This window comes from Monodon monoceros, unplaced genomic scaffold (assembly GCF_005190385.1).
Source record: "Monodon monoceros isolate NGI ecotype Baffin Bay Population unplaced genomic scaffold, NGI_Narwhal_1 Super_Scaffold_13, whole genome shotgun sequence".
NCBI classification, from domain to species: Eukaryota; Metazoa; Chordata; class Mammalia; order Artiodactyla; family Monodontidae; genus Monodon; species Monodon monoceros.
Window position 1 is genome coordinate 69166075 of NW_021703769.1, and position 25645 is coordinate 69191719.

At 51.2% G+C, this 25645-nt stretch overlaps 1 protein-coding gene across 3 annotated transcripts in view; it reads left to right on the plus strand.

The window, feature by feature from the left end:
* The window catches only part of IL21R (interleukin 21 receptor), a 33307-nt gene extending 10460 nt beyond the window's left edge, over nucleotides 1–22847 (plus strand). For 2 of the 3 annotated variants that reach the window (XM_029220463.1, XM_029220461.1), the window contains 8 exons: nucleotides 7302–7365; nucleotides 10138–10240; nucleotides 13264–13463; nucleotides 15811–15956; nucleotides 16599–16776; nucleotides 17239–17335; nucleotides 18329–18413; nucleotides 20197–20961. In XM_029220463.1, coding sequence (XP_029076296.1) covers nucleotides 7317–7365; nucleotides 10138–10240; nucleotides 13264–13463; nucleotides 15811–15956; nucleotides 16599–16776; nucleotides 17239–17335; nucleotides 18329–18413; nucleotides 20197–20961 — 1623 coding nt within the window. In that variant the 5' untranslated portion in view covers nucleotides 7302–7316. Of the gene's footprint in view, nucleotides 1–7301; nucleotides 7366–10137; nucleotides 10241–13263; nucleotides 13464–15810; nucleotides 15957–16598; nucleotides 16777–17238; nucleotides 17336–18328; nucleotides 18414–20196 lie in introns of all 3 variants that reach the window. The other variant, XM_029220462.1, reaches the window with a different exon arrangement.
* The last annotated feature ends 2798 nt before the right edge of the window (nucleotides 22848–25645 follow it).

A 25645-nucleotide genomic window follows, 5' to 3' on the forward strand; every position in this document is an offset into this window, starting at 1 on the left:
TTTATTTTGCCTTCATTTAAAAAAAATTGTAATTAAGATCCAATTCACATACCATAAAATTCACTCTTTTGAGGTATACAATTAAGTAGTTTTTAGTATACTTATAAATTTGTGCAATCATCACTACTATCTAACTACAGAACATTTTTATTGCTCCAAAAGTATCCTATACCCATTAGCAGTCACTCCCTATTCCCCCTCCCTCCAAAGCTCTAGCCCTTAACAACCACTAATCTACTAACTGTCTATGGATTTGCCTATTCTGGACACTTCATATAAACAGAATCACACAATATGTGCCTTTCTGTGTCTGGCTTCTTTACTTTGGATAAATTTTCAAGGTTCATCCATGTTGCAGCATGTATCAGTAATTGATTCATTTTTATGGTGGAATAATATTCCATTGTATGCATAGTCTGCATTTTGTTTGTCTATTCATCAGTTAATGAACCTTTGAGTTGCTTCCAGTTTAGAGTTATTATAGGTAATGCTGCTATGAACATTTGTGTAGAAGGGTCTTTTTGTGAACAAAGTTTTCAATTCTTTTCGCTGTATACCTAGGAGTCAAATTGCTTGGTCATATGGTAACACTATATTAACTTTTTGAGAAACTGTAAAACTGTTTTGCATAGTGGCTGCACCATTTTACGTTCCCGTCAGCAATGTATAAGGGTTCCACCCTTATACCCTCACCCACATTTTTTATTTTCCATTTTTAAAAATAGTGGGTGTGAGGTGGTGTCACTCCATGGTCCTTATTTGCATTTCCCTAATGACTAATGATGATAAGCATCTTTTCATGTGTTTATTGGTCACTAGTATATCTCATTGGAAAAATGTCTATTCAGATCTTTTGCACAGTTTAAAATTGGGTTGTCTTTTAGATCTTGAGGGTTCTTTATGTATTCTGAACACTAACAAATATATGGTTTGCAAATATTTTTCCCATTCTTTATATTGTCTTTTCACTTTCTTGATAGTGTCTTTTGAAGCACAAAAGTTTTAAAATTTGAAATAGTTCAATATATCTGTTTTCCTTTGGTTGCTTGCGCTTTTGGTTTCATGTCTAAGAAACTACTGTCTAATACAAGGTTCTGAAGATTTACACCTATATTTTATTTTAAGAGTTTAATACTTCTTCCTCTTCGTACTGGGTCTTTGATACATTTTGAGTTGATTTTTGTATATGGTGTGAAATAGGAGTCCAGTTTCATTCTATTTCATGTGGATACCCAGTTGTATGAGCACCATTTATTTTATTTTATTTATTTATTTTAATTTTTAAATTATTTTATTTTATTTTTGGCTGCATTGGGTCTTCGTTGCTGTGCGCAGACTTTCTCTAGTTTCGGCGAGTGGGGGCTACTCTTCGTTGTGGTGTGCAGGCTTTTCATTGCGGTGGCTTCTCTTGAGCACAGACTCTAGGCGTGCGGGCTTCAGTACTTGCAGCATGCGGGCTCAGTAGTTGCGGCGTATGGACTCAGTAGTTGTGGCGCACAGGCTTCAGCAGTTGTGGCGCACAGTTGCTCCGTGGCATGTGAGATCGTCCCGGACCAGGGCACGAACCCGTGTCCCCTGCATCGGCAGGCGGACTCCCAACCACTGCGCCACCAGGGAAGCCCCCCCACCATTTATTTTAAAGACTATTCTTTTCCCCCAGTGAATTGTCTTGGCACCCTTGTCAAACATCAATTGAATGTAAATGTATAACCTTTTTTCTGGACTCTCAGTTTTATTCCATTGATCTATATGTGTATAAATAAGCCAGTACCACCCTGTGTAGATTAATGTAGCTTTGTAGTAAGCTTTGAAATTGAGAAGTCTGAGTCCTCTAACTTTGTTCATCTTTTTCAAGATCATTTTGTTTATTCTGGCCACTTACATCTCCATATGAATTTTAGGATCAGCTTGTCAATTTCTGCAAAAGAGCCAGCTAGGATTTTGATAGGGATTACTTTGACTCTGTAGATCATTTGGGGGGAGTTATCTTAGCAATATTAAGTCTTCCAATCCATAAACATGGGATATCCTTCCATTTATTTAGATCTTCCATTATTCTTTCAACAATGTTTTGTACAATAGTTTTTAGTGTACCAGTCTAGCACTCCTTTAGTTAAATTTCTATTTTATTCTTTTTGATGTTATTGTAAATGAAATCACTTTTAAAATTTCATTTTCAGATTGTTCATTCCTAGTTTATTAAAATACAGTTGATTTTTTATATTGATCTTGTATCCTGTAATCCTGCTAAATTCACTAATTAGTCCTAACAGTTTTTGTTTGGTTGTTTGCTTTGTTTCATTTTATTTTCTTGGTGTGGATTCTTTAGGATGCTGTATATACAAGATCATATCATCTGCAAACAGAAATACTTCACTTCTTTCTTTCCATTCTGGATGCCTTTTATTTCTTTTTCTTGCCTAATTGCCTTGGCTAGAACCAAGGCATTCAGTACAATGAGAGTGGACATCCTTGTTTAATAAAAGTCATGAGAGTGGACATCCTTGTCTTGTTTCTGATCTTAGAGGGAAAGCTTTCAATTTTTCATCATTAAGTATGATGTCAACTGTGGGATTTTAGTAGATTCCTTTATCGTATTGAGCTTGCCTACTTTTTCTGATGATATTTTTGCTGGATATAACATTCTAAGTTGGATTTTAAGTATATCTCCGTCTTTAATTTTTAAAACAGTTTTTCTATGATGTGCCTAGATGTGGTTTTCTTTGTATTTGTTTTGGGGCGGCGGGGGAGGGGTGGTTGTAGAACTAGAATCTGTAGCTTAAGGTTTCTTGTTAGTTTTGAAAAATTCTTAACCAGTATCTCTATTATTGCTTCTGAGTTATCCTCTCTCCTCTTTTTCTTGACTCCAAATACATTTATGTTAGACCTTTTCACAAGGTCTCATGTGTCTCTTTTGCTCTTTTCTGTATTTTTAGACATTTTTTCTCTGCATGCTTCAATCTGTTCATTTTCTACCAATCTTTCAGTTCACCAATCCTATCTTCTGATTTTCTAATCTGTTCCTTTATCCATCTATTAAGTTCTTATAAATGTCAATTATTGCATTTTTCAGCTCTAGAGTTTCTACTTTTAAATAGACTGATCATAGTTATTTTAAATCCTGTCTCATAAGGCCATTTTCTGAATCACTTATGGGTCTGTTTCTGGTTTTGCTTTGGTTTTATCTTCTTGGCTTTTGGTCATTTGGTACTGTTTTCTAGTTTGTCTTATCAATTTAATTCAATGCTGGACATTGTGTATGGGAAGTATGGAGGCTTTAGATTAAGCTAAGTTTTTCCAGATAGGTTTTAATTTTTTTTTCTAGCAGACATATGGCATATAGGCAGATCATCTTGATGCAGTGAAGACTGAACTATTTCTGATTTTTCTTATTCCCAAGGCATAGCCTTTCCTGAATAACTGGGTATTTATCAGGGCCCATTTTTCTTAGACTCTGATTCTTTCCTTAGCATTGTGAAACTGACAAAATCTCTTCTTAGCTTTTTAGCCTGTTACCAGATGCTTTCTGCTAGGTTTCCTGGAATGTAACTCATCTGCAGTGCCTTGGCAAATTATTTGAGGGGACATTGCATGCAGAATTTCAACACATTTTCCTTCTCTCTGGCACCCTGGCCTCTCAAGTACTATCTAACTTGGTTGCTTTCTCATGCTTTCTAGTGTTTTTTTTTTCTCCTCTTGTAGTTGTTCTTAGTAAGAGGGTTACTCAGATACCAGCTCCATCATGGCCAGAAGTGAAAGTCCCCCTTCACATTTTATTTTATAAATCCAAGATTCACTTACGTTTAAAATGTTATGAAATAGTTTGGACATACAAAAAGGTATAAAGAAAAACATAATCAACACCCATGGTAGCTTCACTCAGTTTTACCAAACTGTTGAGACCCCTGGAGACCCTCACTTCATCACATCCCTTCCTTGTCTACGCTATTCAGGATTTGATGTTTTTCATTCCCTTGGATTTCTCTTTATATTCAGGACACATGTATATTCACCCAAACAATATATAGAGCTGCTTTACATGGTGTTAAGTGTGACACAGATGGTGTTATTATGCCTGTGTTCTTTTCTAATCTTTCTTTTGCTTCAGAAAGAGTCATTTGCTTTGTGGGTGTTTTGGTTGTTGTTGTTGTTGCTTTTCTGTAAGAGTCATTTGCTTTGTTGTGTGAAGCTATGATTCATTCTCACATTGAGTGATTACACCATAGTTTATCTTTCCATTCTCTTGCTTATGTATATTTAGGTTGTTTCCAGTTTTTCAATACTAAAATCAATGCCACTATAAACATTTCTGCCTATGCTTCTTGTACACACGTGCCAGTGTTTCCTTGGTAGTATACCTCACAGTGGAATTGCTGGGTCTTAGAGTAAACACTTGTTCAAGTTTATTAGACCGTGCCAAACTATTTTCCAGACTAGTTGTATTAATTTACATCTCCACTAGCTGTAAATGAGAGTTCCCATTACGTTGTGTCCTCAGCAACATGTGATGTCGTCAGACCTTTAGTTTTTACTAATCTGATAAAATTTAAATGGCATGTTATTGTGGTTTTCATTTCTCTGTTGACTGTGAAGTTAAGCACTTTGCGTTCTCCATAGTACCTGCTTCCGTTTGACTTCCTCCCCCCAATCTTCTCCACATCCCCAGACTCTCCTGAAATTTGGCCAACTTTTAGTCTGAAGGACCACAACCTCAGAAATCATTTCTAGGCACTGGAGCCTGGTGGATAAGCACCAATTTAGGGCTCCATCCCATCCAGGACTGTGCTGGACTGCTTCACATGCAATGATGCATTTAGTGCCTACAACAAAGATAAGAAAACAGAGAATCAGAGAGGTCAGGAACTTGCCCAAGGTCACACAGCTGGCACCTGGCAGACTCCAAGCCAGGTGTTCTTCACTGCTCTGTAGGAGGCTGCAAGGCACCCTCTGTCCTTCACTCAGGAAGCACACCTGCTGGTCTGGGTGCATCTGGGGAGTAAGTTGCTGTTGCCCTCAGGAGTCAGCTGAGTGGGAAGCCCCATAAGGGGTGGATTCAGGGCAGGGAGGGTAGTGGGACCGGGAGGTGTTCCTACTTGGTGCTGTGGAAACAGGAGAAGACGTCATCATTCAAGGCTGATGTTTCCCAGAATTGAGTGGCTTGTTTAAGATGGTGTTAAATATCCCTGGACCCCCCAGTGAGAGAGTGAGACCTTTTTCAAATTTCTTTCTGTCCTCCGATGAGGGAGGGGGTGAGAATCTCAGCTTGATGCTAGTATGTCTTCAACACCTCTCTAATACTCTTTAATCTCCCTTTTTAAACAAAGGCAAACTAGATCTCCAACTCATCAGAGTCTTTATTTTTAAATAAATTTATTTATTTATTTTTGGCTGCATTGGGTCTTCGTTGCTGTGCGTGGGCTTTCTCTAGTTGTGGCGAGGGGGGGGCTACTCTTCGTTGCGGTGCGCGGGCTTCTCATTGCTGTGGCTTCTCTTGTTGCGGAGCACAGGCTCTAGGCGCACGGGCTTCAGTAGTTGTGGCATGCGGGCTCAGTAGTTGTGGCACACGGGCTTAGTTGCTCCACAGCACGTGGGATCTTCCCGAACCAGGGCTCGAACCAGTGTCCCCTGCATTGGCAGGCGGATTCTTAACCACTGAGCCACCAGGGAAGCCCATCAGAGTCTTAAGCAGGGAATAGTATCTCACTAAAATTCAATTATTGTCTTTTGTTTTCCTTGTATTTAGTTTTTACATTTCACTGCATTTTGTTTTATGGTAAGTTGATTGCTTTGTTTAAGAAACACTTATATAACATCTGCTATATGCCAGGCACTGTTTCAGATGCTTTACAATCATTGACTGGGGAATGATACACAGCTATAGGGAAAAAATACACAACTATGTGCATTATTGCTTAGGTTGAAGTTGGAGTTAAATTTTTAATAGGGTCTGTTTATAGAAAATATATTAAATAAATAATAGTACACATGATCTACAAATATGGCCAACTTTTGGAAAATGAGACATTTGGGGACCTCTTGGGTAGATCACTCAGGGAGTCCGTCCATTCTGATGCTTTAAAAGCCTGTGTCCATCACTGTTTCTTGAGTGTTTGTGTGCCGGGGCTATGCCAGGGGCCCAGTGATTCTATAAGTGGAGGCTTTGAATCCTCACAAGAATCCTGGAAGCAGGCTTTACCATCTTTACTTCTAAGGCTCAGGGAGGGGAAGTGACCAGCCGAGAGCCACACAGCTGAACCTCTCCATGCCCTGCACCACTGCCTGCCTGGTGACCTGTTTGGGAGCTCAGAGGAAGCTCCCAGCGGGGCCAGAGTAGGCTCTGGGGGAAGCCGGGTTCAGGGATGGTGTCCAGAAGAAGCCATGTGTGTGACCTGGTCCCTGCACGGGTCAGCCCTCTGGGCTCCTGTTCCAGCTACACACCTGTCCATGGGATCTATCTAGGTAGGGTTCTTGGGACCCACTGGCTTCTGGCTGGTACCTCCCCAAGTAGACACAGAGCTGGGGGTGCAATGGACAAAGTACCAGCAAGAGCCTGGCATTGCCAGCCTGGTGGGTTGTTCTTCTGCCCAAGGTACCAAAGTCCGCGCTTCCTGGACAGGCTGGCTCTGGTCTCCAAAGAGGTCTCTTCTCCATCTCATGCAGATCAGGGTGTCCAGGACACCTTCGTGTGGTCAAGCTGGGTTCCCCCGTGCTTGCTGGTGGGCTAACCCGGGGGAGCTCTGTATTTGGGTAGGAACCCTCGCTATTGGGCTAAACTTATCTTAGGTATGCAGGAACTGTCTCCTTTGTGGGCTAATCTTGGATTTGCTACTCATTAAGAAGCCAATTAATTGGGCTAACATCAACATGGGGGTTTTGTAAGAAAGAGGACTCAAGATCTCTGCCCGTCAAATACCACTTTCCAAGCCACTTTCCCCTCCCTGCCTCCCTCTTTCTTATCTAGATGGATAAACATGCACACATCGTGCTACATCAACAGGCTTAGCAGGGGTGGACCAACAGCGAGCTCTTCCCCCTTTACATCCCCCTCATTTGTGATGGTGCTGGGGGCCCAGGCAGAAGCGGGGAGAAGCGGGGAGGGATCCAGGGGGCAAAGAAGCCACTTCTAAGGGACAGGAATCCTTGGGGGCAGCCACGGGCTCCTCAAACTCTTGTTTCTCAGAAGCAAATCCAAGAAACTGAGGCAAGTCTTCCAAAGGAGGGATGGGAACCAGAGGGAGGATGTTCAGGGCCCCTTGGTGCCCAGGCCCCAGGCCCACCCTCTCCCTGTGTGTCTCTTCCAGGCTCCGGCAGGCAGTATGCTCTGCGGCTGGGCTGCCCCTCTGCTCCTGCTGATGCTCCAGGGGGGTAAGTAGTTGCCCCGTGGTATGCGGGTGGAGAGCGGCCGGGCTGGCCTTGTGGGCTCCAGGGCAGGGTAGAGGCCACAGGGTCAGAGTCTGTGGCATCTGTCCACTTGCGGCCGACGCAAGTCCAGTAGCCATCTCTGCATTAGCTAGAGCCCATCCCACCAGAGAGCTCCACTGTCCAGAAGTGAGTCCTGGTCTCCACGTCTCGCTGGCCAGGGAAGCGGGGCGGGAGGATGAGGGACTTCATCCTTCTTCTCTCTGCCTTGGCTGGCTCCCAGTTCTCAGCGTGAGGAAGTCCTGCCTGTGATCTAACCACAGTTTCTCCTCATCTCCTAGGAGATGTTTCTCAACAATCGCTGGATCCACTGCCAGCACACATATTCCCTGGGTGGGGAGAGTGGCTGTGGAGACAAAAGTAGCCAAAGCCTTAGAAGGAAGCCCCCGAGGAGCAGAAGATGTTGCAGTCAGAGGGAGAGATGTTCGAGACCCGAGCAGGGAAAGGCCAGGTGTTAGACTTGGGGGGCGCAGTCAGGGCTGAGAGATCCAGGAAGCCTTCCCAGAGGAGGTGGGACACAGCACACAGGCTCGAATGGGAGCTGGCCTGGGGACAGGTGTGCCCTCAGCCGTCGCTGTGCTGACTCATAAGCATTTCACTCCGGTTTTTACCGAAAGACCCAAAGCCTCAAATAGTTCCATCAGGAAACAGATGTCAGTCTCCTTTATTTTCCCTTTCTGAGTGGTCAGAATCCTTTCCTAGCCTCTAAAGGGCCTTTGGGTTACCCGCTGCCTCTCCCCACCCCGTGAGCACAAATAACAAGCCCCTGCTGTGTCCCGGGGGCTGAGCATCCTCATTCCCTTCTGCCGACAGCCTGTGAGGCTCAGAGAGGGTGAGAGGCAGGTCCACGGCCACACAGCCGGGCAGTGGCAGAGCTGCGACGGGTTCCCAAATCTGCCTGATTCCCGTGGTCTTAACTGCTTTTATTGGGTGAGTGCCACATGCAGGCCTCCTGGGCTGCACTGGCGTGATATCATCTAAATACCTCCCCACCCCGTCTGAGGGGCCAGTGTCTCCAGCTTACAAATAGCGACTCAGAGCACTTGTGAGTCACGTGTGCACTTTTCACGGCTCCCACTGCCTCCTGCATGCTGTGATAGCCCTGGGCGGGGTGGGGGGTGGCCCGGGGGCTCTCTGCGCAGGGCTCAGGGTAGTGACCGGTGACAGGGTTTTTACTCCCTCTGGTCCCTGATGCCACCTCCACACTAGTTCAGGGACTACTGTCCCCTCTCCAATGTTTCATTACAAGTTCGGGACAAACCCTGTCCCTTGGTGGCCTTGAGTCTACCTAGGAAAGGCAGCTCCTCTCCCAAGTTCTGGAGCCCTGAAAGAGAACAACTAGGATACGATGAACTCAGAGAGGACACAGCCACATGGGTTTTGGTCCTACCAAAATCAGTCCTCTTTTCTCCACAAAGTATCTGAACGGGCCGCTCTGTGTCCACCGACAGACCCCGTGCTCCTCCCCGAGGGAAACTTCCTCCTACAACAGGATTCATTTCCACATCTCAGATCCCTTGGTAGTGGCTGTCTGGAGCCACTCAACTGTGTTGAGAAGGATTCTGAGGCCACACCCAAGGGAGTGAGTGCCATGATCGATTAGCGGTGTCTGCCATGTGTGTGGATGTGAAGAACTAGCAGAGATTAGATTTTGCCTTTCCTGGGTCTCCTGAGCCCAGACCAAGAGCGAGACAAGAGGTGTAGCCCAGTCTCAGAGCTTCAGTTTTCTCATTTGTTAAATGTGATGGGAGTAGACATAAAGGATGTTTCCAGTGACAGTGTTCTTGACTACAAATCCAGCTTCTGACCTAGATGGAGACCCAGGAGGAATGTACTGCTAACCCCTGGGTCTTCATTAGTCAAGGAAAAATAGGAAAAAGCCACTAAGAATGAATCCATTTAAAAGGGGAACAAATTTCTGGTAAATAGTGGGCGGTGGAGGCAGGGGGAATAGCAGCGTTGGCACTTGATCTTACAAAACTAAACTAAACTAAAACTTATTAACTGGATTTTGTCAAACATTTTTAGAACAAAGTAAAGCAATTAACGTTGGAGTTGGGAGAGTATTAAATCTTGCAATAAAATTGCCTGAGGGGGACCATACCTGTGTCACGTGGTTGGTGGTGGTGGTGATGGTTTGGGCAGTAGGATAATACAGACATCTTGGCAAAAGTATCCAAGGGCTTCTCAGTTTTCTGAAGGTTTCTTGCTCCCTCGAAGCACTGTCAGGTCACCGAGGTCCATGTCCTGTCTTGGACCAGCTGCGGGGAGCAGAGGGAGCACGTGGTCTCTCACTGACCACACGAATCCCTCTCTCAGGATGTGCAGATTCCCCCAGCAACCGGGGAGTTCAGGACACACCACCTTGAGAGGGAGGCCGGCCAGGAGGGATGCTGACCTGGTGTCTGGACACAGGGCTTGTGGGGAGGGCGCTGGGTGGGGACCCGCTTAGTTTATGATGTTTCTCGTTAGGAGAGTCTTGTCTCCATAGCCAACCTCGCAACTTTGGGGGCTCAAAAATAGAATTCTTAGGTGGCAAGGACCCCCTTGCTCCAGGCCTTAATCTTAGTGGCCCTAGGGTCATCATATTCATCCTGGCTCTGGGACCCCTGCTTCCCATCATCCTCCAGCCCTCAAGAGGGTGAGGGGGCGATCAGCTCTGCTGACCCCGACCAGCCCCCACCCCAACCAAGGTCTCTGTGTCCCTTGACCCACCAGCCTGGGGCTGCTCAGACCTCGTCTGCTACACCGATTACATCCAGACGGTCACCTGCATCCTGAAGACATGGGCCCCGCACCCTGGCACACTCACCCTCACCTGGTAAGTGGCCAGACCTCGCCCGCCTTGGGGATGCGATTCAGGGTAGCCCTGGAGGGCTGGGGTGGGGCAGGACTGCCAGAGGCCACAGACGGAGTTGGACCTACTGTGTGCCTGGCAGGTAGTTTAGCAATAAAAATAATGGCTGCCACTTCTGGGGGCTCTCTCAGCCCTTTCACCAACAGCTTTTGGTTTCACCATGAGCTGAGAATCACTGACCGTGATCTGGGACCGGGAGCTGGGAATCACTGTGCCTACCTTACAGATGTCCATGCAGGACTCACGAGACTTGTCCAGCGAGCAGGGCTCCAAAGACCATACTCTCTTGCCCACACAGGCCAGACTGTGGTTTTGAGACCCCAGGATGACCAGACTGCCACATGATTTTTTTGAACACTGAATACATGCCTGCCATCCTGCTACACTTCACATGAACCATCACTTCCCATCCTCACAATTATTACTCCCATTTAACAAACGAGGACACTAGGGTTCAGAGAGGTTATGCAGTTTGCCCAAGGTCACACAGCCAGTGAATGGTGGAGCTGAGATTCAAACACAGGCAGTCTGACTCCAAGATTCATGGGTCCCTATTGTTAAAGAAAACTTTTTCATTGCACTTGTTAAAGAATGGTAAGGCAGACTTTATTCAAGACCATAATGATCGGGCTTCCCTGGTAGCTCAGTGGTTAAGAATCCGCCTGCCAATGCAGGCGACACAGTTTCGAGCGCTGGTCCGGGAAAATCCCGCATGCCATGGAGCAACGAAGCCCGTGCACAACAATTACTGAGCCTGCGCTCTAGAACCCGTGAGCCACAACTACTGAGCCTACGTGCCACAACTACTGAAGCCTACGCACCTAGAGCCTGTGCTCTGCAACAAGAGAAGCCACTGCGATGAGAAGCCCGCACACCGCAATGAAGAGAGCCCCCTCACCACAACTAGAGAAAGCCCGCGCGCAGAAACGAAGACCCAACGCAGCCAAAAATAAATAAGTAAATAAATTTATTTAAAAAAAAAAGAATATATAAGGGATTCTTAAAAAAAAAAAAAAAAAAAAAGACCATCATGATGGGTGTAGGGACCGCTGCGTGGGGTTTTGGTGTGGGGAAGAGAGCTTGGGATCAACTCGAATACAACAAGGAAAATTAGGAATTTATAGCTAAGGAGCAGGTCAATGGATGGAAAAATACTAAGAGGAAACATCAGGGGTAAGGGGGGTTCCAGCTAATGGGGGATTCTTGCTAATGGCAGCCCAGGGTGAGCCTACATCACCTGGGGGTGGTGGAGGATGAGGAATTCGATCAGATGTCAAGGATGGAAGATTCTGGCTAAAATGACTTAGCAGGATTCTTGCTAAAATTAGACAATGCAGAGATGAGCTTGGGAGTCCCAAAGTCAGGGCCTAGTTGAGGAAAGAGTTCTGAGGAGCCTGAATTGAGCCTGGTCAAGGAGAGTCTTTGTCAATGTGCTGATCAGGATAAAGAACAGCTGGCTTTCATTCTGTCATCACCAATTCGTTCGTTCATTCAGTTACTCCTTCAGAACATATTTATTAAGCTCTTGCCAGACACTTGCAGGCACTGGGGGCCCAGTAGAGCCTAAGACAGACAAGGTCCCAGCTGGTCCCGGAGCTGACTTACTGCAGGTGGGGAGTGGCTGGGGAGACAGACAAGAAAAACGTAAACAACCAACAGGATGCTTTCTGAGAATAATGAGTGCTTTGAAGTCCAGGAACCTTGACCCTGGGGTAGAAAGCAAGTGACATGGGGAGAAGGTCTGCCTTAGCCAGGATGGTCGGGGCAGGCCTTTCTGGGTGAGAAGGAGGCAGCCAGTGAGCTGGGGAAAGGGCAGTCCAGGCAGAGGGCACTGCAAGTGCAAAGGTCCTGAGGTAGGGAGAGACTAATGAGTCTGAGGAATAGCGAGGAGGTCAGTGGGGCCAGAGCAGAGTGAGCCAGTGTGAGAGAGAACAACAAGCAAAGGAGGTGAGAGGTAAGCAAGGGGGCCAGCTTTTTTTTCTTTTCCCCCCCGGTACGCGGGCCTCTCACTGTTTTGGCCCCTCCCGTTGCGGAGCACAGGCTCCGGACGCGCAGGCTCAGCAGCCATGGCTCACGGGCCCAGCCACTCCGCGGCATGTGGGATCTTCCCGGACCGGGGCACGAACCCGTGTCCCCTGCATCGGCAGGCGGACTCTCAACCACTGCGCCACCAGGGAAGCCCAGGGCCAGCTTTTATTGTGTGGGTGATGAGAAGCCACCTGAGGGTTTTAGGCATGGGGGTGTCAGGCAGTTTTTAAAGATCCTCCTGGCTGCTGTGCAAGAGGTTTAGAGAGACTTTATTCAGCAGAAGTTTCTATTCCAGCAAATATTTAGCAAATAACTGAGTCCACACATCCATATTAGCCTTCAAGGGTGGTCATGTTCACAGCCTGAAGATGTAGGTAGGGAAATAAGTATCTGGTGAACTCCTATACATACTTCAAAACCCACTGTTTCTGCCCACTGGCAGTTAAAAAGCCAGAGCATTTCCCCCCAACCTTATACCAATAGCCTCCCTGGTAGTTCACCCAAAGCAGGGGATGAAGTTCATTTGGCTCTTATCTTGGCCCTGAGCACAAGCACTTATTAGGTATTCAGCAGATGTTGGACAGAGGAGGTCAGGAAGGAGAACTGAAATGCTTAGCACCCTTTCTGTAGGACAGTGATACAGTTGACGGAACTGACAGGGACAGATTTAGGCTCAGTCCAGGCAAGAATGGCCCAAATTTCCAAAGTTAAAAGCTGCTGTCCTTAAATGAGGTAGTGAGTTCCCGGTCCCTTGGAGGCATACAAGCCGAGCCTGGACACCATCCATCAGGGCTACTTCAGGGGAGGAGTATCTTCCCGGGGAAAGGGGTAATTCGACCAGGTGACCCCCCAGCACCACTTCAACTCCCTCCCAGCCCCAAGATTCTGGGCTGGGGTCCTGGCCCTGTGCCCTGAGCCCCGCTGGCTTCCAGCCATAACCGGCTGCTCTGTCCTTGAAGGCAAGACTCATATGGAGAACTGGAGGACGAGGTCACCTCCTGCAGCCTCTGCTGGTCCACCCACAATGCCACGCATGCAGAGTACACGTGCCACATGGATGTGCTCCAATACATGGCCGACGACGTTTTCAGTGTCAACATGACAGACCATTCGGGCAACCACTCCCAGGAGTGCGGCAGCTTTGTCCTGGCTAAAAGCAGTGAGTATCCCTTGGACCCCAGAGCTGAGGAGGGCACATGGTCCCTGAGATGGCTCCCCTTCCCCCACCATCATAGCTGACCTGTCCTATGTCCTTACCTCCCCTTAGAGTTCTGCTCTGTAGATGCACCGATATTTACTAAGGTGTGATGGGTTGATAACTAGGTTTGAGCTTTAACCAAAGAGAGGCAGCAGCGGTATGAAAACGAGCTGGACTGGGACCCAGGATCTCGGCCTTCAGTTCTGGTTCAGCCCCTGCCTATCTGTGAACTTGGACCAGTTCCCTATTTGTAGAGTGAGGGCCCTTTTAACCCTGACTCTTAGGGATTCTGTCTACATTATGAGGCAAGTGGGGACACTGAGTCCCAAGAGAAAAACTTCCCTGAGTTTTCTCCCATTCATTAGCTCCAATGAGGCCTGGAATTTCCCTCCAGGCCGGGGGTGGGGTGGGGGGGCGGTGCTGGCTGGTGGAAGAAGTTGTCTCTGTGGGTCCAGACCCAGGGCGGGTCCAGGAGGCAGCTTTTAGTGTGTGTGTGTGTGTGTGTGTGTGTGTGTGTGTGTGTGTGTGTCCAAAGTGGGATTTCCACAGAGGGGGTGAGAAGCCCGTGCTCAGAGGCATGCAAATGCAGACTGCTAAGAGAGTCCTGCCCTCCTCGGGAAGGCCCAGCCTCTGCGAGGAATCTCTGGGGGATTTTGGCCCTAGGTTCCCAGTGGTGGGGCACGGGGGTGAGAGGGTGTCTGTCACCTGGAGGGGGTCCAGGTTTGCACCACTTCGCTGAGTGGGTGTCGCACCGCACAAGGTGTGAATGAAGATTCACACACACGCAGACACACCCCGAGTCTCTCACACACACATTCATAAATACACCCTTGGACAAATGCATGGGTGTCCCAGCAGCCCTGGGCCTAGCCAGCCTGGACACAGGCCCACGCTCTCTCACACACGCCCATATGCACACATATGCACACGCTCACTCAGCCATGCAGATCCAGGCGTGGGAGCAGAGGCGCCCCCTTGCCCCTCTGAGTGAGCGGGGCAGACAGCAAGCCTCCCCCTGCCCCTGCAGAGGAGAAGGAACTGCTCCACAGCCCCTCCACCTCGCAGGGTGGCTCCAAGTCCCATTTCTCTCTGGCGCCCTCCCTCTCCCCCTCCCTGCCAGGGCCTGAAGCCAGGGGGCAGTGTTCTACTCCCTTCCCCCTCCTGGGCTCTGGGCCCCCATCCTTGACCCCATCCCTGATCCCCAGCTCTGGTCCTCACCACCCAGCCCAGGACGTACAGGGAAGTGGAAAAACAGGTCTCCGTCGGCCTGGGGAAAATAGGAGAGGGCTTAGCAGTTATTCCAGTCCCAAAGGACCCATGGCTGAAATAGCAATGACAATAAAGCCCTCGCCGCAGCCTCCCATTGCAGGCCTTGGTGCTGAGTCGTCCGTAGCCTCAGAGTTCCTTTTTGGAATCCCTGGAAGGTTCATTTGTTGGTTTAACAAGTATCTCTTGAGGGCCTGCTGTGTGCCGGCTCTGTCCTAGGAGCTCCGGACACAGCACTGACCTGGAGAACAAAACCTCTGTCCCAAGGAGCTAAGATCCCCAAGACAGGGGCATATGGCAAGCCGGATCACAGAGCCCAGGAGGGCGTGGTGTTGTGGCCCAGATCTCTGCTCCCGCACTTTCCAGAAGATGTCTGGGAGATGACAACAGTCACATCGAATTCTCAGGGCCCCTGCGGGCGTCAAAATGCTCGCTGTAGAGCAGCCCGGCAGGCACTCAGAGGTGGTAACTTCCATCATTAGCATAATTGGTGCTAATTAATTAGCATGATGCTAATTACAGTGTTTTGACTTCTCAAGGAAGCTAGAGTTAAAAGAAACTGATGCGGGCTTCCCTGGTGGCGCAGTGGTTGAGAGTCCGCCTGTCGATGCAGGGGACACGGGTTCGTGCCCCGGTCCGGGAGGATCCCACATGCCGCGGAGCGGCTGGGCCCGTGAGCCATGACCGCTGAGCCTGCGCGTCCGGAGCCTGTGCTCCACAACGGGAGAGGCCACAACAGTGAGAGGCCCGCGTAAAAAGAAAATGATGCCATCATTTAGAAAAGAAATGGAGAATGAGTGGGTGTCGTTGGTTTCCCCCCGCTCCCCGGCCACGCCAGTCTGCATTCTTGCCCCCCTGAGTCGTAGCACCCCCACTTTAGACTCATCTAAATTTCTCAGATGAGTAAACTAAGGCCCAGAGACAGGGGATGCTTTACCCCAAGTCATTCAGGGTCATTAGTCTTGATCTCGTCAAGGAGAGCATGATTCTCAGCTGCTGCAAAATCTCGTCCCATTTTATCTTTCTGGCTTTTTCCTCTAAGTCAAGCCATCTCCCCCTTTCAATGTGACGGTGACCTTCTCCGGACATTATGACATCTCCTGGAGCTCCGATTACAATTTCTTCGCGCTGAAGGGCAAACTTCAGTATGAGCTGCGGTACAGGAAGCTCGGAGACCCCTGGGCTCTGGTGAGACCCTCAGAGGATTGGGGCGGGGTGAAGGCTTCTAGAGGCATTCTTTGTTTAGAACGTTGGAGAGTTCCAGAATGGCCCACTATTTAGAACAGTCACAGCTGAAGTGTTCTAGAATTATCCATCCTTTAGAATGGTCCCAGTTTAAGATTTTCATAAATGCCATAGTTTAGACCATCCCCAGTGGAAGACTTCCAGAGGTACCCATTGCTAAGACGCCTGTAGTTAAAGACGCCCAGAGATGCCCACACGTTGAAAATAGCCACTGTTGAAGAATTACAGAAGCGTCCGAAGTCTGGAATGCTGCCAGCTAAACATGCCCAGGAATGGCCACTGCTGTTCCCGGGACATTCCCAGGCCCAGCAGGCAGGGTCCCCCGTGGGGCTGTGAGTGACTGAGCTGGGCTCAGAGAGAAAGCGACCAAAGCACTGTATCACAGGCAAGGCCAGGGCAGCGCCCGCGGCTCTGTGCTGCCCACACCGGAGTGGCCAGAGCTCAGACTGACTCTTGTGGAGGGGGTGGAGACTTGCCAGGAGAAACTCCACCCCTTTCCTGGGGGCTGGTAAAGGGTGGTTCTGCTGGAGGCGGGGGCTGGCCTGGGCGGTCCTAACCCAGCGCATCCTTTCCCTGGGTTGGCAGAGTCCAGGGAGAAAGCTGATCTCAGTGGATTCGAGAAGCGTCTCTCTCCTGCCCTTGGAGTTCCACAAAGGCTCAAGCTACCAGCTGCAGGTGCGGGCAGGGCCCCAGCCTGGCTCCTCCTTCCAGGGGACCTGGAGCGAGTGGAGTGACCCAGTCGTCTTCCACACCCAGCCAGAAGGTAAGATGTGAAGCAGGGATGGACACCCACTCCTTGTACTAAATCCTGTCCTAGTGCAGCGGCCCTGAGCCCTGAGATTTTCAGCACGGCTGGAAGGTACCCACTCAGTCATGCATCCCCTTGTAGCTGTTCCACAGCATTTCTGGGGCCCCTGCTTGCCAGGCCCTGCATTGGGTGCCAGGTGCTTCTCCTGGCGGGGCCTTTGACCCTCCTAATGTATCTGTGAAGTGGGAATTATTATCCCCATTTTGCAGATGAGAAAACTGAGGTTCAGAGAGATGAAATCACTTGCCTAGGGTGGGGGTGGGAGCAGGAGTTGAAGCCAGGTCCATCCCACCGCGAGGCACCAGCAGCCCTCCCACCCACTTCCACTCCAGCCCAGACCCAGTGCCCTCCACACCCAGCCCAGGTGGCCTCTCGTAGAGGTTGGTCAAATTCACCCAGTGTTTTCTTCCTTCCCAGAGATAAAGGGAGACTTGTACCCTCAACTGCTTCTCATCTTGGTCATCGTATGCCTCATCCCTGTCATCTTAGGCCTGAAGATCCACCAGGCTTGGAGGTGAGGCCAGGGAACAGGGTGGCAGGTAGGGGCTCCGCCTGGGCCAGAACTGGAGGACACACCTGTCACCATGACAATAGTAATGACAGTGATGGTGATAATAAACTGGGCACTGTGTAGAGCACATGCTTAACCCTCACAGCAGCCATATGAGCTTGATACACGGCATTTCCTCCCATTTGACAAATGGGGAAACTGAGGCACAGAGCTGTCTAGGAACTTGCCCAAAGTCACACAGCAGTGAAGTGGAGGAGAAGGAATTTCGACCTGTGCTCATAACAGTGACCTCAGCTGTGATCTTGTCCAGTGAATTTTAAGCTTTGAGTCCTGAGGGTCAGGAGGGGCCTCCAGGTGGGGGTTAAGGGCTGGTGGAATAACCCCCCTGACAATCCTGCTTCAAAACCAGAGGTTTTGCTTTTATCTCTTTATGTATTGGGTTTCTGCTGAACGTGGCCATCGAGAGAAGGGCTGATGCTGATTAAAAATATTGATAAAACCTAAGCTCCCCTGGCCTTCGTGCATGCTACTGGCTGAGGCTGAGCCCTTGCTAAGTGGCAGACACTGGGCGGGGGCCCTGCATACCCTGTTCAAGGCAGAGAAGCCTGCGAATCACAGAGGGTGTTGCAGACCAGTCTCTGGGTGCTGGGGTGCCTGGTGCTGTGCCTACACTTCCTGACCCCTCCCTACAGCCCCATGGAATTGGCTGTTGGCTCATCCCTGGTGGTGGAGGAGGAAGTCAAGGCTCAGGGGCCAGCACTGGCTTAGCAGAGAATAGGCAGCCAAGCCCTTAAACTCGGAGCACCTTCAGGAGACTTGCTGCCCCATTTTACAGATGTGAAAACTGAGGCCTGGGGCAGAGGGGCGGAAGGGAGGGGCCTGGGTGCGTCTTGGAGGCTCTGAGCCTCCTGCAGGACACATTTGGGGAGCATCTGAGCGGGAGGCCCGGCTGCCCTCTGGGAGATGCGGGGGGCTCACCTCGTCTCTGCCCTCCAGGCTATGGAAAAATGTGTGGGTGCAGGTGCCCAGCCCAGAGCCCTTCTTCCAGCCCCTGTACATGGGCCACAGTGGAGACTTCAAGGTGAGTGTCCCCACCACATGATGAGCCCCTGGGAGCCTCTCACACTCTGGGAGCTTGCTTCCACCCACACATCTAGACCACCAGCCCCACCCACCCTGTAGGCCCGGGGCACCCAGATCCCTGACCCGGGCTGGAACCAGGCTTCAGTCTCTGCCCATGCAAAGTGCAGGAAATAATTCCAGTGGGGCAGAGTTGGCATAAGAATTAAACAAGATCCTGCAGCATTTCCCAGCCCAAGGAGCCAAACTGGGAGAGAGGGTGAGCCAGGTGGTCCCTTGAGCCACGAAGTGGCCTCCTGGTCCTTTGGTAGAAGCCCTTGCTATGGAGGTGGGGAGGGAGCAGCTTCTGGGAAGGATATGGCCCTGCCTGCAAAATACACCAGCCCCATCTAGGCCCCAACCCCCGCTACCAGCGCCATCGCCCTTGGGTTCTCTGTGCCTATTTACCACCACCCACCCGGTGGCGGCAGTCACCGCAGAGAGGATGTGGTGACCCATCTGTTCCAGCAGAGTCTGGAAGTCAGGAAGTGCGACATGCCATCTGCCTGGCACTCACTGAGCGCTGTCTCACCTCCACCCTTTCATCCTCTTAGCAGCCCCTGCAAGTGGGGAGGGTGTGCTCCACCATCCCAGGGGAACCACGAGGAGACTGAGGCTCAGAGCCGGGCAGGGGAGGAGCCTAGGCTGCAGCCCACATTGGATAAACCCTTTCCTCTTTCCTCTGCACTTTCCCTGAAGCTCAAATATCACATCTATTTTGTGTTTGTTTTACCAATACTCTTACAGCACTTGCTGTGCACCAGGCACTCTGCTAGGAGCGCCACAGATGTTATTTAATTTATCATTTAATCCCCACAACCACCCTGTGGAGTGGAGACTATTAGCAGGCCCATTTTACAGATGCAGAAACTGAGGCACAGAGAGGGTAAGTAACTGGCTCAAGGCCACACAGCTGAGAAGTGACTTCAAATCAGTGGTAAGTGGCCTCAGCAGGGTTCTGAGAGGAGTTTTCTGATGGAGTAGGCTCAAAACTGGGAGATTTTGGTTCTCAGGGATTTTCTCTGCCAACTGGATGGAGACCCTGTGTCATGAGTGGGACCCCTGGCAGGTGAGGGCAGGGGGATCCTTAAAGTTTAGGGACAGCTGCCTCAGTCCATTGTCACCCCACAGCCCTTATCTATTCTGAGTGGCTGGTCCTTGATTCACTCCATTCATTCATTTAGTTAATATACATTTATTGGGTGCCTACTGTGTGCCAGGCACTGTGTGAGCCTCTGGGGACACAGCCGTGACCAGAATTGGGGCTTCTTCCCTGGTCATGTGTCCACTCTAGTGAGGACACAAACAGAAGAATGCGTGGTTTCGAGAAATCTCCCCGAGGACATAAAACAGAAGGCTTGGTGAGGGCTCTGTCACTCAGCTCTCAGGGCCTCCCGCCCCTCGTCCCCACAGCTTGGGAATCTTGGACCCGCACCCATACAGACCCCAGGCCACTGAGCAGTGGATTGTCTGCGCCTGCAGGCTGCTGAGGGCCGTAGCTCCCTGCTGCAGGCAGGGAGCCTGAGGCCCAGGGAGGCCGGGACGGTGACAGGGACTGTCCCTGGATAGGGACACAGCACGGTGCTCAACTCCCCCCACCCCCATCTCTCTCTTTATCTTCTGGAGTCTTTGTCTCTTTCTCTCTTGCTGTCTGTCTTGTCTCTGTGTCTGTCTGTTGATATGCTCGCCCGCCACCCCTTGTCCCCCATCCCATCCATGACTCTCCCTCCTCTTCTCTCTCACAGAAATGGGTGGGCACCCCCTTCACTGCTTCCAGCCTGGAACTGAGATCCTGGAGTCCAGGGGTGCCCTTGTCCCTGGAGATGCACAGCCAGTGCCTACCGCAGACTGCAGCCAAGGGGCTGGTGCCCATAGAGCTGCCAGAGCCCCCAGACCTGGTGGAAGCCGACGGGGTGCTTGAGCCGGGCTCCTGGGGCCCAGCCCACTCCACTGCTGGCAGCTTGGACAGCTCAGCTCACAGCCAGGAGAGGGACCGGCCGTACGGCCTGGTATCCATCGACACGGTGACCGTGGTGGACGCAGAGGGGCTGTGCACCTGGCCTTGCACCTGCGGGGATGACGGCTACCCAGCCCTGAACCTGGACACCGGCCTGGAGCCTGGCCCGGGCACGGAGGACTTGCTTCCGGGCACGGGGGCCACAGTCCTATCCTGTGGCTGCGTCTCAGCCAGTGGCCCTGCCGGGCCGGGGGACCCCCTGGGCAGCCTCCTTGGCAGGATAAAGCTGCACCTCAAGGATGAGGAGGGTTGGGCCCCCGGGCCGCCCTGGGATGGCGGGTCGCCCCGAGGGGTGTCGGACAGCGAGGCAGGTTCACCCCCAGCTGGCCTGGACATGGACACGTTTGACAGCGGCTTTGTGGACTCTGACTGCGGCAGCCCCGTGGAGCATGACTTCAGTAGCCCCAGGGACGAAGGGCCCCCCAGGAGCTACCTCCGCCAGTGGGTGGTCATGGCCCCTCCACCTGCAGGGCCTGGGCCCCAGGCCAGCTAGTGAGGCTGACTGGCCGTCCAGAGCTGGCCATGCCACTGAGCCACGAGCCACGGACAGGGTCACCTGGGCTGAGGTGTGAAGAGGCCTGCAGCCCTTGGTCTCCCGGCTGGGACCCCTGAGCCTGGTGTTTACAGTGCATGTCCGGGGCTCAGGTGCCCACTGGCGTGGCTGCGCGTGTGAGTAGCCTGCGTGCCTGTGGACACGGAGCTCGGCCGTGGTTCTGCCATATTCCCAAGGCCACTCGTGTGTCTGTGCCGACGTGAGCTTCCCGCGTGCGCGAATGTGAGCCGCACGTGTGTCTGTGGGCACATGATGACAGCCTCCCTCCCTCCGAGGCACGTGGGTGACCCCCGGGTCACGTGCCGAGACCAGGGCACTGCCTGGGACAGACACCAAGCCCAGCTCCCCAGGTCCTGCCTGCAGAGCCGCACAAAGTCCAGACTGTTCCTTATCGCCTTTCAGGGGGAGGGGAAGGGGACCAAGCGAGCCCACAGTGACCCTGGGGGCGGGAAGATTTTGGGGGGAGCCAGTGGACCTGGGTCTGAATCCTGACTCTGACACCTCCTGGCTGTGCCACCTTGGGTGAGTCACTTCCCCTCTCTGGGCTGGAGTTTCCTGTCTTAATAATGGGGGCGGCCTGACCTACCCTGGGGAGAAATTGGAGAGGTCGCCCATGTACAGTGTGCAGCCCAGACTCTCAATAAACGTCAGCTTCCTTCCTTCTGGACCAAGGCTTGTGCTGGAGGTGGGTGGGAGTGAGAAACCAGACACAGCCCAGGTACCTGCGGGCTGTCCCACCCTGCAGAGGGGCACTTGGGGGATTCCAGGTTTAAAATCAGCTTAGTTTCTTAGAATCAGCCCCTCACCAACCAAGATTTCTTTTTCTGCCTCCTGCTGCCCGTTTTGTTGTTCCCTTTATGCACCCCAGAAATATTTATTGAGCACATTTACTGAGTACGTGCAGGTGCTGGGATACAGCGAGAGGACGCTCCCCTTGGCACTCACACTGGGGAGGGCCGCAGGCCGGAGTCGGCAGTAATGACACGGTGGTCCTGATCCCCTGGCATCTTCCTTGCTTATCCTGGGGAATTGGAGGAAGTCAAGTTCTTTTTGATGATTTGTCGGAGAAACTGCTGAAATGTGAATTTAAGATGCTAAGAAAATACTTCTTTGTGACGTTTTGAAGGCACCTTATTGAACGTCAGCTCTGGACAGGAGCTCGATATTGGTGCTGCATGTTGCGTACAACTCATACTTGAAAAAAGAAAAAAGAAAAAGAAAGAAAGAAAAGAGATCATTTTCCTCCTAAGGGTGCTCACCTTTAGAGGCTGCTTTTTCGAGGCCGTGAAGCAGGGTTAAAGTAGCAGAGTCTGATTCAGCCGCGGGCTCTCAGAGCCCTGAGGGGAATCCCTACCCCAGCCTGGACCTGCCTGGCCTGTGGTCCTCCCCAAAGGCCCGGCTGCGTGCAAGGTGATGCCTGAAGCCCTGGCTTGTCTCTGCTTTTGGAGGAGGGCTCAGCTGTCGACCCTGCTGATGGTTTCTCTGTGACTCTTCTGTAAAAGGGGATGTTGGAAGAAGTCACTGAGAGAACACAGGATTCTTTGGTTCTGAAAGTTCTAGAACATTGATGGTCTTAATAGTGGGACTGTTAACCTGGGATCAAGGCGTGAGGCTCGGATGGGAGCTCAAGTGTGAAACCACAGCTCCTGCAGGTGTGAGCAGCCCTCACCATCCCCCACCGTCACCCTGGAGACGCTTGGGTCAAGGTGTGCTGTGGTTTTCACACCCTCAAGGAGGCCACAGGTTCCAGGCACCCCGTGAGCCCCAGGCTCCCCGTGGAAGCAGCTCAGCTCTCTCTCCAGCACACACAGCTCTGGGCCAGGGAGTAGGGGGAGGGGACACCTGGGACACTGGCTGTTGCCAGGCCGGGGGTTGGGGGGATGGGGCTCTGGCCTGGGCCAGACATGGCTCCTCACCAGCTCTGTCTTTGAAGGGGACCCAGCTCATAAATGTGGGTGCAGAACGGAGACAGGAACTGGCCCACCTGGGAGGCCAGATTAGTAGGACGGGGTGGATGGATGATTTATGGACAAGTGGGTACATTGGTGGGTGGATGGATGGATAAAAGGATGGTAAAATGCTTGAAGGAAGAGCAGTTGGATAGATGGATGGAGATAAACAGTTGCTAGAGACAAGGATGAAATATCAAACCTAAGCTCCATGAAGGCAACAACTTTGCCTCTTTTGTTCACTGCTTTACCCCCCGTCAGGCACCTAGTGGGCCCTCAATAAAGCCTGATTTGCAGTGTTTGCTTATTTCCATGGTGTGAACAATTTTACCACAGTCAATTTCAAGCTACCAACTTGATGGCCTTAAACATGGGGTTGGAAGAGATGTTTACAATCAACTCTCCTAGCTGGTATGAGGCAGACCCGGCACACCACGGGTTGGAGCCCAGACAGGCAGCAGGAAGGCCCTGGGGGGCTTCAGGGAGGAGGTGGTATTTGCTGGGCTTCGAAAAATGAATAGGAGTTGTTAGGGACACCAGCTACTCAGGCAGAGGGAAGAGCTTGAGCGAAGGCCTGGAGGTGTGACTGAGCCCTGAACACATGGGGGTGGGGAAGGCAGTTCCCTGTCACCCAGAGTCCAGGCCAGAATTGCTAATGACCCTGTCTTCAGAGGCAGGAGGATGCCACATTCCGTTCCTGACCCAGCCCTTTTCCATCTGCAGGCTCGAGGGGCAGGATATCCATCTGACAAATGAAGGTGCAGAAGGGGCCGCTGACTTGCCTGAGGTCACACACTGAATTAAATGTCAGAGTCAGAATTTGAACTCTGGGCTCCTGTTCCCAAGTCCAGCTGTCCTCACCTTGCTCTGCTGGAAGGCACCTAGGTCAGGGGCGAAGAAACTCTCAGCAAACACCTGTGAGTGCCTGTGCTTCTGCCCTCACAGCGTCGTTGGGGTAGCTGACCCCAGCTCTGGGAGTGACCCAGGCCTGGCCAAGAGAGTATTCTATCCTCCCGGCCTCAGGGCCAGTTCAGGCTCAGACATGTGACCAAGCTGGTCGGTACGCTTTTCCTGCTGGGACTGCTCAGCTGCAGGGCTAGACTGAGCCTGGAGCTGCTGGGTGGTGGGACCGGGGAGGGGGGCACCAGGAAGAAACAGCTCACCTAATGTGAGGCCAACACAGTGGAAAGCAGAGCTGGGAAGTGGGCGTATACTCCTGGTAATACCCTCTTAAGCTCCTGGATCCAGCCATGCCTGAAACTACATTCCCCCTGGACTTTTGAGGTACACGAGTATGGAAGTCATACTGTTCACCAAGTATTTCCAGCTCTTGGCCTTCTGCCCCGTCTTGTGGTCAGATGGCACCACATGACCAGGACTGGCCAATGAGTGGTGAGCAGAAGTGGTAAGTCTCACCTCTGGACCAGAGCATTGAACTGACAGTCGTGATGCCCTTCATAGTGTTCCTCTGTGCCACGGTGACCAGTGATGTGTGAGATGGTGGCTTCTCCTTCAGCCCGGGGCCTCGAGTGGGGAGATGTGGAGCAGAACTTCTAGTTCACCTGTGATGGACACATATTGTGAGCAAGAAATAAATCTTTTATTCTAATCTGCTAAGATTTGGGGGCTGATTGTTACCACAGCATAACCCAGCCTATCCTGACTGAATCAATGAGCTGTAAGTTTCCCTTTTTTGCTTAAGCATGTTTGAGATGGGTTTGTCACTTGTAGTAGACAGTATTCTCATCTCATCCCTGCAGTGAGGACTGTCCTCCCATCCCAAGGAAGGAGCACATTCAAAGGGACCTGTGGACCAGGCTCCATCATGTATCATGAATGACCTTGGGCAAGTCGCTCGCTGTCTCTGAACCTCAGTTTCCTCTTTTGTAATGTGGGGCAGGAATCAGCCTCTTGGCTGACTCGGGGGATGAAAAGGGAGGATGAGAACAGGGACATTAAATGTGTATGTGCTTCTCTGCCATCACCTTCAGCTGGCCTCTGGGTCAGATGAGGAAAGTGCTGTGGTCCCAGCCCTTCTCCAGTCTCCTTCCCAGAGAAATACCCTGAAGCTGACATTGCCCTGTGCTAGGATTTAAAGAACCCAAGAACTCTAGCTTCCAGACATTTCCCCATCAGTTACTGCAAAGTCTCAGCCTCGGATGCTCTCTGGGTGTCCCGGACCATCTACTTTGGGAAGAAGGGAGAGGGTGCAAATTGGACCCAGCCCTTCATTTTACTGCTGGGGAAACAGAGGCCCAGAGGGGCAGTGACTCGCCCAGTCCCCCGGAGTCCATGCTCTCCACTCTGCATCCTTGGCTCCTTTTCGGCCCCTTGTTGGAGGGAGAGCCTCTTCCCCCTCCTCCCACCCATCTGGGGACTCGGTTTGCCTGGGCTGCTGCTGGCACTGCATGCAGGATAGCCCGTCACAACCCACCCCAACTGTGGTCCCTCCAGATGCACCATCAAAACCCAGAACAGGGGACTTCCCTGGCGGTCCAGCGGTTAAGACTCCATGCTTCCACTGCAGTGGGTGCGGGCTTGATCCCTGGTCAGGGAACTAAGATCTCATATGCCGCACTGCACGGCTGAAAAAAACCAAAAACCAAACCCAGAACGGGCCTTCCGTGGGTGATGGCAGAGTGAGCGCGTGTACTTCCCCTCCGGGGAGATCATGA